We start from the raw sequence: 12,956 nt of genomic DNA, 5'->3' as shown, positions 1-12,956 counted from the left end.
GACCTCAAAGTCGTGCAATTTTTTGCTGCAAAGCAATGCCTATTACATTTTTCTGTTTGCGCCCCCCCCCCCAAAAAAAAATTTTGAGCACCAGCCGCCACTGATAGCAACCCTTTTTCTTCTATCTTGTGTGGCAGTCACTGTGAACTTTTATCAGAAAAAAGGCATACTGTATATCAGCTTGAATGGAGTTCAACGAATACCCAGGGCATCTATGGCAAAGTCTATAGGTTCCGGGATTCTGGCTGCAAATCAGTATAACTTGTTGCTTAACCTGCAGGACAGAATGTCTACATCTGGTTTTCTCCACCTTTGACAGAGATCCTGGTGGATTTTGGGGTGCAGAGACCACTTCTGCGGGTCTAGGCATTTGTTGCTTAGAAAGTCTGCCTGCCAATTTCCCACTCCAAGAATGAGAATTTCCACCCGGAAGACTAATACGTTTGTTTCTCTTAGGGCTGCTTGACTTCTGGTGCCCCCCTGTGGTTTATGTAGGTAACTACTGTAGTATTGTTCAACTGCACCTTGTCTGAGTGACCTTGCAGAAGAGATCCAATATTGTAAAGTAAATATGATGGGTCTCAGCTTCAGAATTTTGATCTGGAGTCTCAACTCCTCTGAAGAGTAGGTCCCCTGAACCATTAAGGAGTTGCAAGCTGCCCACCAGAACTGATGTGTTTTCAAAGACATAAGGATGAGTTGGAGTGGCCTGGAATTAAACTGGGCAAAATAAATTACTTCAAAGGAGGCTAGCATTAGGCCCAGAACCATTATGCAGAAGCAAACCCAAGGATGCCTTTTAGATCTATTTGTACGAGACCTTAACCAAACAATATTTTTTACAGGAAGGAAAATTCTGGCTGGGGCTGTGAACAGTATTAGACCCAGATAATCCAGACAGTGTGAAAACTGGAGGGTAGACTTTAGGAAGTTTATTAACCAGCCAAGAAGTTTGAAGTTTTTAAGTGTTTAGTCTTGTTGGTTCTTCATGGTCTCTCAAAGTATTAAAAGAGAGGTCAGATAGTTAAAGGTATACAAACAGACCAGTAAACTGGGGGAATACGTAAGATGTGATTACTTTTCATTTATACTGTTTTGTTTACCCTTTCTTTTGTACCCTCCCCATAGTGGGAAAGTTACTGAAGTTATAAACCTTAACCTCTGTTATAATGTGAATAATACATGAAACCATGAATGTATAAGAAATGTATGTGGAAAATTATAAATAAATAAAATTTAGTAAAAAAAAAAAGTTTGAAGGAACTTAACATGTAAGAAGATTTTTAAATCCCCTCTTATTCAATTCTTCATCTAATGATTAGTACAATTCATAGCTCCTCCTCTTGGAAATAGTAAAGATCCTCCCATTCCAGATGCAGCTTTTGAGTCCTCTCCAGAAAAAGCACTGACCCCTATACCTCTCTGTCCTGCCATTTGCAGAATGGGCTGAATCTTACTATATTAGGCCTCCTACCATCCACTTCAGGCTGCATTTCACTATATTGCACCTGTTCCAGACTGTTCAAACTACACTCCTGCACAGTGCATCTTCTACCGGATGCAGCTGACCTTAGTAGCAGGTACTGTGGGCCAGTCAAACGCCATGCATGGGCAGCAAACTTAGATAGAGGGGGAAACTGTTCACTACTCATGCATGGAGTTTGCACGGCCCAGAAAGGCCACCACTAAGGCTTGCTGAAACCACAAGAGGACTCGCTGCCCAGGCGTGCAGTTTGAAAAGCCAAGGACAGACGCTAGGGGGTGGGGTATAGTGAAATTCAGCCCGTCCTGCAAACAGCAGGATAGAGAGGTATGAGGGGTCTGCTCGTTTTGTGGAGAGAACCCAAAACAGCTACATCTGGAATGGGAGGACCTTCATTTCCAACAGGAGGAGCTATGGTATGTACTATTCTTTACATGTAGAATCACATGGGGGTTTTTTTGAATATTTTCCTGAAAAGTGAACTTTATTCATTTTTTGTATGTGAACAGACTCTTTCTGCCAAAGTACTCCTCAACCCTACATGTACCATATGACATGAATGTACTGGGTATGAAGAAGAAGGGCAAACAGTTTTGCTTCTGCATGGTAGTGCTATAAATTGGAAATGCTGATCCCCCACAACAACTCGCAGACAGCGTTGGTGTGAGGGGTATGTGGAGCTATGTAGAAAGGCATTTTGTATGTTGTAAGGTTCCCTATGTCTGAGAAAAGAAATGACCGATATTGCTGATTCCATGTGATATTTTGGTACCTGAAGTAATTGATTTAGACATTTAAATCCAGTGTGAGGAAAATTTAGTCTGGGGTGTGTGTGAATCATTTTGAATAAACCATGAAACCTTTCCACTGAAGGAACAGGTACAACCACTCCTTTTGGCAGAAGTTGCCACAAGGTTGCCAGTATATATAGGAACCAAGGAGGGGACAGAGAGAAACATTTAATTTTGTACTCTTTTGAAATGACAGATTTGACTCAGAGATCGGGACATCTCGGATCAAGGCTGATATAAATGTCATCAGACATCCCCCTAGTTCGAGGAGTGGGGACACTCCTTCATTGTGAGAAGGGCTTCTAGGCAAGCTTAGTAAATGTAGGAGTACAAAGCTTGTGACGAAAGATAGCACTAAGCCTTTGTTTGGTCCCTTTTTGCTAGGTAGAGGTAATAGCTGTACGTGTAGAAGACTTAGGCTTTTTCTTTTGGTGTAGGAGCATCTTTCCCCCAGGGACAGATTTTATTATTTATCAAGGGATTCCCCAAATATGCATTCATTGTCAAAAGACCTGCGTAAAGGGTGCCCTTTACAAGCAGGTTCAGCAGACCAAGCTTTTAACCACAAATTCCTGTGCATTTGCACAGAGATAAGAGACATTCCTAGAGACTTGATAAATACATTCCCTAAAGCAGTCTTTCTCAACCCTTTTACTCCATAGGAACCCCTAAAATAATTTTCAGGTCTCTGTGAACCCTTACTGAAACCAGTTTCATCTCGTGGCAATGGGAAAAATGCCTTACATTGGTAGTCAGTAGGAAGAAAAAAAAACTCTTACAGTGATGGTCAGAATACCACCCTTACGTATAGCTAAAAATATCATTGGTATCATGGTGTGGGCCCTATAACTATGCTGGTACCAATAAATGGAAAGTCAATCAGGCACAGCGTAAGGAACCCCTAGCAACCTCTTAAGGAAACCTGGTTTCCTCAGAACCCTGTTTGAGAATGGTTGCTCTGGAGTGTCAACGCAAAACAATAAGGCTGATGACATCCGCTGAAAATGTTCCAAGAGAATGGGGTCATCAAGGACAGGTTCATGTTCTCTATTTTATCTGTCTTGTCCAGTTAGCAATTAAGGTTTCTTTTTGGTGTACATAAGCAATAGTCTGGCAAATAGACATGTCAGCTGCAAGGGCAAAGGAAGCCTTTAAAATGGCTTCAAAACACCTTTTAAGATGAAACATCGTTAATAGAAACTATAAGGTGTTTGAGGGCTGAAATGGCAGGATCTACTACCAGAACAACCCATTTTTCTTCTATTTTCATAGGATAAAATTCAGCATAGGAGAAGTAATAAGGGGGAAAGAAATAGTGGAGGTATGTTATAGGACGCCCAACCAAAGGGAGGAGGTAGAGCTGGAATTTCTATCGCAGTTGGGAAACGCGGCAAAGCTGGGGAAAGTCATCATATTGGGTGACTTCGATTATCTTGACATTGACTGGGAAGAGGGGACTACACACTCATTAAAGGCCCGTCATTTCATGAATGTCTTACAGGACTACTACATGTCTCAGTTGGTGGACTCTCCTACTAGAAAGGATCCATTGCTAGATCTATTCACTACGAACGACCAACATCAATCACAGATGTAGGAAACCGGGACAACTTGGGTTCTAGCGCTCACAGGATGATCACATTTAGCGTAAATCATAAGATAGCAAGGCAAGAGGGGAACATAAGAACCCTAAACTTCAGAAGGGCAAACTTTCCTGAACTGTGCTCAATAATAGAGAAAATAAATTGGGACCAAACCCTAGGAACACTGAACACAGAGGAAAAATTGGAATGCTTTAGGAACATGCTAATATCTCACAGTGCATTCCAAAGGGAAATTAATTTAGAAGAGCCAAGGTCAAACCAGGGTGGCTAAACCGTAATGTAAAAAAGCTTATTAGAGAAAAAAAAAGGCCTTTAAGAAAAAGAAAATCGGAGGGGACTTTATCGGCTTTCCACCAATACAAGGAATCTAATACAAAACGTAAAAACAAAATCAAGAAGGCTAAAATTGACTTCGAGAGACACATAGCAGAGGAAAGTAAAAAGAACCCTAAGAAATTCTTTAAATATAATAGCAAAAAAGCGAGGTCAGAGCACGTTGCACACATAATTAACGATGATGGGAGCATGGTTACAGAGGACACATAGAAGGCATCTGTACTAAATGCTTTCTTCTCCTCAGTTTTTTACACAGGAAAAGGAGGGGTATACTGACCTTGACTGTATGGTTAGCAGCACATCACAGGACTTGCTGCTATGGCTAACAGAGGGTGAAATCAAGGAAAGGCTTGATAACATTAACACAAATAAATCACCAAGACCAGATGGCACGAACCCGAGAGTACCCAAAGAACTCAGTAGGGTTATAACTAGATTGTTGTTCCTGATCTTTGCAGATAGTGTTTTTACAGCAGCTGAACCAGGTGACTGGAGGAAAGCCGATGTGATACCAATATTCAAAAAAGGGCGGAGGCATATCCCAGGAAACTATAGGCTGGTCAGCCTGACATCAACAGTATATAAATTACTGGAAGGGATGATAAGGAACTATATCCAAGAATTTGCTAAGGACAACAGTATCAACAGTAGTAATCAGCATGAGTTAACAAAAGGACGTTCTTGTCAAACCGATCTGTTAACATTTTATGAGGAGGTGAGCTGTGAGCTAGATAGGGGGAGACCTGTGTATGTGGTGTATCTGGATTCTGCTAAGGCATTTGATACAGTTCCCCACAAACACTTAATCTACAAACTAAGGTCTGCAGGCATCGACCACAAGGTTTGTTCTTGGATAGAAAACTGGTTACAGGGGAGTGTCCAAATGGTGGTGATAAATAACACGTACTCAGACTGGTCTGGAGTTGGACCGTGGGGTCCCACAAGGCTCAGTCCAGGGACCAATTTTGTTCATTTCTTTTCATTAACCACTTTAGCCCCGGAGGATTTGGCTGCTCAATGACCAGGCCCTATTTTGCGATTCGGGACTGTGTGAATTTAACGGACAATTGCGCGGTCGTGCAGCGCTGTAACCAAATGACATTGACGTCCTTTTTTTCCCACAAACAGAGCTTTCTTTTGATGGTATTTGATCACCTGTGTGATTTTTATTTTTTGCGCTATAAACAAAAAAAGCGACAATTTTGAAAAAAAAATAACAATATTTTTCACATTTTTTTTTATATGAAATTCTCACAAAAAAAGTAAAAATCAAAATTTCTTAACATTTTAGGCCAATTTGTTTTCTGCTACATATTTTTGGTAAAAAAATTGCAAAAAGCGTATTTTCATTGGTTTGCGCAAAAGTTATTGCGTTTACTAACTACGGGAAAGATTTATGTCATTTTTTTTGGTTTTTTTTTAACTAGTAATGGCGACGATCTGCTATTTTTTTTTGCGGGACTGCGACATTGCAGTGGACAGTTTGAACCCCTAACTGACATTTTTGAGACTTTTGGGGGTACCAGTGACATTACTACAGTAATCAGTGCTATAAATATGCACTGTTACTGTAAAAATGACACTGGCAGGGAATAGCTTAACTTTACTGGTGATCAAGGGGTTAAATGTGTCCCTAGGGGCGTGATTCTAACTGTCAGGGGGCGTGGCTAGTGAAGTAACCACAGAGACATGCGATCCTATATAGCAGGATCGCATAGCCTCTGTGATCACTTCAGGGAGAATGACAGACGGCTGTGTTTACATCAGCCATCTGTTTTTCTCTCTCTGCTGCAGGAGATCGCGAGTGGACGGCTCCCCAGGGAACGAGGGGGGGGGGGATCGCGCTGCCGGCGGCGTGCGCTCGCCCCCTACAGTCTCCTGAGCGAGTGACGTAGGGCTACGTCGTTTTGCCCAGCAGTGGCAGAGTGCCGGAGTAAATGTACGGTGGGCGGGGTTAAAGTAGTTAATAGCATCGAGGATGGGATCATTAGCTCAATCTCAATTTTTGCGGATGACACAAAAATAGGCAGGGCAATAACTTCTCATCAAGATATAGAAATCTTATTGAATGACCTGAACAAAATAACAGAGTGGGCAACTACATGGCAAATGAGGTTTAATGTGGAGAAATGTAAGGTATTGCACTTGGGGACTAAAAACATGAACGAAAAATACGCTTTGGGGGGGAAACCTCTGGGGGAATCAAGAATACAGAAAGATCTGGGAGTCTTAGTGGAAGATAGACTAAGTAATAGCATGCAATGTCAAGCGGCAGCTGTCAAAGCCGGCAGAATATTAGCATGCATAAGGAAGGGGATGTATTCCAGAGATAAAGCTATAATCCTACCACTTTATAAAACCCTGGTCCACCCACACCTGGAGTATTCTGTCCAGTTCTGGTCACCAGTCCTCAGAAAGGATGTGCTGGAACTGGAAAGATGGGCAACTAAACTAATTAGGGGATTGGAGGACCTTAACCCCATAAGGACCACTCATGTTGCTGCTACTGCAGCAAGGTGGCAGCCCTGGGTCTAGCGACGTAGACCTACGTTGCTGGACTCCTCCCTGTGTCAGCGGCGCGCGAGTGCCGGCGGAGGCTCTCTCCCGCTGTGTTTAGACACAGCGGGAGTTGGGCCAGAGGAGGAGAGACGGCGATCACCGTCTCTCTTCCCCGATCGTCAGGGAAACAGTGAGAAAATCCGCCCGCTTGTGTAAACAAAGCGGGCAGATCTTCTCTGTGACAGACAGGGACAGATCACAAGATTCAGCATAGCTGAACCTGCGATCTGTGTCTGTGTCACACAACCCCCTCCCCCCACACACGTCAGTAAGCATGAGGCACACATTAAACCCCTTGATCACCAACAGTGTTAACCCCTTCCCTGCCAGTGTCATTATTACAGTAACAGTGCATATTTTTAGCACTGATTACTGTAGTAATGTCACCGGTCCCCCCAAAAGTGTAAAAAATGTCAGTTAGGGGTCCGATCTGTCCGCAGCAATGTCACATTCCCGCAAAAAATCGAAGATCGCTGCCATTACTAGTAAAAAAAAAAAAAAAAGACAAATCTTTGCAATAGTAACTTTTGCACAAACCAATCAAAATATGCTTATTGTGATTTTCTTTTACCAAAAATATGTAGCAGAAAACAAATTGGCCTAAAATGTAAAAAAAATTTGATTTGTAAATTTTTTTGGGGGGGAATGTTATATATCAAAATGTGAAAAATATTGTTTTTTTTTTCAAAATTGACGCAGTTTTTTTCAAAAATCTAAAATCGCACAGGTGATCAAATACCACCAAAAGAAAGCTCTATTTGTGGGGAAAAAAAGGATGTAAATGTAATTTGGATACAGCATCGCATGGCCACGCAATTATCCGTTAAAGTAACTCATTCCTGAATCACAAAATATGGCCTGGTCAGGAAGGGGGTAAAATCTTTCGGTCTTAAAGTGGTTAAAAATACGCTCATTGAGAATTTTTTTGTCAAAGACATGTAGCTAAATACATTTTGGCCTAAATATATGACAAAAATTGAATATATTGTTTTTTTTATAACTGTCAATGTAGAAAATGTCAATTTTTCGCAACATTTTTGCTCTTTTTTTATTAATATCACAAAAAATAAAAAGCGCAGAGGTGACCAAATACGACCAAAAGAAAGCTCTGTGTGTGGGACGTAAATTTTGTTTGGGTACAGCATTGCATGACCGCGCAATTGTCAGTTAAAATCGCGCAGTGCCAAGTTGAAAAAAGTGGCCTGGTCATTAAGCAGCCAAATCCTCCGGGGCTAAAGTGGTTAATTATGAGGAGCGATTACAATCGCTTAATTTATTCTCCTTGGAGAGAAGACGCCTGAGAGGGGACGGTATAGCGATTTACAAATACCTCAATGGCGATCCCAGCATAGGTAAAAAACAATTTAGTCTCAAGAAGTGCAAAAAGACACGTGGCCACACAATGAGATTAGAGGAGAGGCGGTTTAACCTTAAGCTGCATAAGGGGTTCTTCACTGTAAGGGCGGTTGAGAATGTGGAACTCTCTTCGACAATTGGTGGTAGCTGCGGGGAGTATGGCTACTTTTAAAAGACTCATGGATGTGCATCTCACAGATCACAACATTCAGGGTTATGGGAAGTGATCAGGCCGCTGACACATACACACACCTGCACAGGTTGAACTGGATGGACTGATGTCTTTATTCAACCTCAACTACAATGTAGCATGAAATTGTCCAAAATGTCTTGGTATGCTGAATCTTTAAGAGTTCCCTTCACTGGAACTAAGGGGCCAAGCCCAACCCATAAAAAACAACCCCATACCATAATCCCCCCTCCACCAAATGATTTGGACCAGTGCATGAAGCAAGGTCCATAAAGACATGGATGAGCAAGTTTGGGGTGGAGGAACGTGACTGGTTTGCACAGAGTCCTGGCTTCAACCCGATAGAACACGTTTGGGATGAATTAGAGAGGAAACCGCGAGCCAGGCCGTCTCGTCTAACATCAACTAATGCGCTTCTGGAAGAATGGTCAAACATTCCCATAGACACACTCCTAAACCTTGTGGACAGCCTTCCCAGAAGAGTTGAAGCTGTTATAGCCGCAAAGGGTGGGCCAACTCAATATTAAACCCTAAGAACTAAGACTGGGATGCCATTAAAGTTCATGTGCGTTTAAAGGCAGGTATCTCCATACTTTTGACAATACAGTGTATGTCCACTGCCCACACTCATAAGTTGCTGTGGCAGGTTATGGCTCTTTTGTGCCACCGTACTTTCTTCGCACAAACACTGTGATACTGACACTGTGTTGTCATTGGGGAAACGTCTATTTCTCATCTGCATCAGTAATTTACAAAAGCCAATTATACCTCCTCATGTCTCCGTTCAATAAAACATTATTTATCCAAGCAGACGGTGACTCTCACTGGACTTCTCTCCAATAGGAAAAACAGAGTCTGATGGGGATCATCATCAAAGCAGATTATTCAAACTGGTGGTACGGATAACTTTTGTAGATTATCATCATAGCCATTATCTGTCATCTAGCACAAGGCAGGGAATCTTAACGAATAATCTGTAGCTAGACAACAAAACTTTTGCAAAAATAACCTGTAATTATATTTTTTTGTAATTTTTTTTTTTTTTTTTAACCAGAGTGTTCCATTTTACAATTAAATCATCAAAAAGTAAAACCTTACTGATTAAAAACAAAATAATAACTCTAACATAAAATACATTTGAAAACACTGGTGCTTGTAGGGTTGCCATGAAAATTATAGCTTTACTCAGAATTCCTTTCTGTTTTTTGAGGGAATAATTTGTACATTAGCCTGTAAGGAGCAGAGTACACATGAAGAGAGATGAGGTGAGCTGCATTTACCAGTCATCCTCATAACCCCACAAAACTTTCAGGTTTCTCTTAACCGAAAAATAAAAAATCTATTTTTGTTCACTTAGCAATGGACCCCAAAACACTGGTTTATTTATGTCATAGAAGAAAAATGATTCCCTTTTGGCATTATAAAGCATATAATGAACATCTCTGACAACTAATATGTAATTTTTATTTTCTTCTTAACAGGGGTCAAAGTATGTGTGGAATAAACAAGCCTTTGATGCTGTGGATGAAACCACAACAGATTACCTAATGGGTAGAGTATCTGATAAGTGAAAATCAAATGGTTGGGAATTCATTAAAAGAGAAGAATGGCCAAAGGTTTTTTTTTTTGGTTATACTTCTCTTTTGGGTCACAGGAGTGCACTTACTTTTTGCTCCTGTGACCCATAGTCCGATTATAGTGGGCTATTGCCCACAATCAGCTGACATCATGGAGCTGCTCCAGGCTCTGGAAGGATCCTGACCATGTTGTCGAGATACACCCAGCTGCCTGACTGACAGCTGTCTCTGGTGTTTAGCGCACCACTGAAAGCTGAAGCCGGCTGTGCTCGCCCCCTTTTCCAGGCTGATGCTCCAGTGAGCGCTGGAGGAGCAGAGTGGAGAGCAGTGACTGACAGTCACTGCTTTCTGCTCCAAAAAGACCACTAAATGATTAGCTGTCATGATCGCTCAGTTCTCAGTCTTGGAGTCAATGTGGGACAGCTGCAGCATACTTCTCCATAAAGCATTTGTGGCACTATGCTGGTGGTGTGGTGGAAATTAATGGGGTTTGGCGCATAGAAACTTGCTCAGTGAAAGGAGAACTTTGCTGCACTGAAAGCACACTGCCAGATATTAATACGCGCCAACCGCCATTAATCCCTTGTACTGAAAGTACAATGTACAGCTCTTTTGTATAAAGAAATCCTAGAGCGCTCGGTGACAAAGATAGAAGCAGGAAAAAAGCTGTGTCATGGTCAATGTAAACAGAATCAGTCCTGCTCCAACACAGGGCTCTTGTTTATTTATAGTCAGAAAACAATGGTTTACAATGGGAGGTGGCGACTATACAACACAACCAATCACAGACATCTACACATTCAAAGATTCAATTAAAAAAAAGGAGTGTCAGTGTATGTTAATGGACAAGCTGAGCTGTGTGCATGAGTTTCCAGCCATTGGGTGCAAGAGCAACCATTCGCTATTGCTAACAATGGGATCCATGTGTAATGACCGCCAAACACCATACAATGGAACTAGCATGTATTCTCATGAACACGGCCGTACCAATACATATGCATGCACTCCCATCATAACCTGTTAGAGTGAGTTCTATATAATATAGTTCATAAAAACCATATTTGATAGTGATTATGCTACTGTTCCAGTAAATGAGACTATACAGTATCTGCAAAGGATATATCAGCAATATTTTGATCATGCGGATCAAGCATAATAGAAAGCTACCAGCTATTATTCCAGCTAAAGGGCAGATACTTATCAAAACGCCAATAATCCCACATCACAAACATATCTCCACCCGTGAATTCCGAGGGCCCTGACTGACTGATATACATTGGTGCGGCGGACTTCGCATTGCACTGCCATAGATCCGGACCGGCCTTCCCTAGTCGCTCAGAGTGCCCGCCGTTTGGGAGATCAGGCGAGTGGTGTGCAGTCTCCATTTAATGGAAGGTTTCCACAACTACAGGCCTTTCCTCAATGCTAGTTAAAGCCATATTCGCCGTACATAGCGAATACCTATAAACTGACACTGGGAGACATAATGATAGCAATTTAACTAAAACACATCCTGAAAAATGTCCACACAAATATTAATAAAATTTCCACAACAGTGGTATGATCTATTTAAAATGTCCTGCGCCTAATTCTGGAAGGGTGTCTGATATGATGGGGAACTAGTCTCTCAGAGTTCCCCATCAGGCCCCATCCCACAACAAATCTCCTCAGCCTGTCAAATGTGACAGGTGTAGTGACCAGGCAGGGAGCTCAGTGTTTAAGGAGTTGCATTAGAGATGGGGCGTATGATATGGACATGATAAGGACTGACCTTAGTGCCATCCTCAGTGCGACAGATTCATGTACCTGTACCCATCTGACAGGTACATGAATCTGTCCCAAAGCACCAACAATTGTGGCGCGGAGGCCCGACAGAATTCTAAAGAGTGTTTACTACAATGTTTATGAATTCCAGTGAGTACAAGAGTTTACTTTACTCACAAGCAAGTCAAATGTCATCTAATGTTCCTTTAATTAGTTCTGAAGAAATTACAATGTACATATAGAAGTGCATGTGGTGCTCTCTAATTAAAAAAAAAATCCTACCGCAGGTTCTGAGCATTGACACACATATCTATAGGTCATGCAGGTAAATGGCACCATATGTAAAAATACATAAAAATATAAAATAATTTACCTAATATGGCCATGTGGTCATGAGTATTGCCACCCCTTTGTAATGTCAGCTGCGGGGGAGGAAGGGGATGGAGTCCCCTGTATACAACTTGTTTGACCAGGACTGACAGCTGACTTCTGGGTTTGAATCTGAACCCAGTTCTGAAGAAACGCAAGGTTATCCCTACTTAAGAGATTTTAGTAGTGATTGATCTCCCAGGATTCCATGAGGCTGCAATTTAACCACATAGCAGAAAGTATTAGTGATTCATCTCCTCTCTTCTACTTCATAAATACTCAGCAATATTTGTTCTATAAGACTCACTGAGAAAGTATTAAATTCACAGTAATAGTAGGCAGTGTTGGGGGTAACTAGTTACAAAGTAACTGATTACAGTAACTACAATACTTTTTTTGGTAACTAAGTAATATAACTAGTTACAATACTAATATTGGTAACTACACTACTTTACTAGGCTATAGGAGGTAACTACACTACTTTACTAGGCTATAGGAACGCGCTTTCATGCGTTACCCAAGCCGTGCGATACAATCGTTATTTCGAAGAATAGAGAGGGATGAAGTTTATGACTTTTTTGTTGCACTTTATGTTTTATTCTGTTTTTTTCAGGTTTTGTTCTCATGTTTCCCAAAGCCTGTGTTTATACAATAAACTCTATGCAGAAAGAGTGTCATGTATCTTCTTCTACACAGTCAATTAAGAAAGAGGATAGTAAAGTAATAAGTAGTGAAGTTACTTTTCAAATGCAGTAACTAGTAAAGTAATCTCGTTACAATTTACAGAAGTAACTAGTAACTAGTTACATTTTTTGAGTAACTACCCCAACACTGATAGTAGGGCAGCCAGTTAATTACCATTTTCAGAAAGATGTTTCTCAGTAGCAGCCTGCATATTTTACTTGGGGAAGGTTTCTGTAATACCAT

At 41.3% G+C, this 12,956-nt stretch overlaps 1 protein-coding gene across 1 annotated transcript in view; it reads left to right on the top strand.

Annotated features, from left to right (window-relative positions):
• LOC309549345 (alkaline phosphatase, tissue-nonspecific isozyme-like) overlaps positions 1 to 12,956 on the top strand; it is a gene marked incomplete at its 5' end in the record, with an annotated part of 80,021 nt that overhangs the window by 47,543 nt on the left and 19,522 nt on the right. Inside the window, one exon of the mRNA XM_082249545.1 lies at positions 9,801 to 9,870. Coding sequence (XP_082105671.1) covers positions 9,801 to 9,870 — 70 coding nt within the window. The remainder of the gene's footprint in view (positions 1 to 9,800; positions 9,871 to 12,956) is intronic.

Source organism: Pelophylax lessonae (genome assembly GCF_965119305.1).
Source record: "Pelophylax lessonae genome assembly, chromosome: 3".
Classification (NCBI taxonomy): domain Eukaryota; kingdom Metazoa; phylum Chordata; class Amphibia; order Anura; family Ranidae; genus Pelophylax; species Pelophylax lessonae.
The sequence above is the reverse complement of the archived record's forward strand: the minus strand, read 5'-3'. Positions and strand labels throughout refer to the sequence as shown.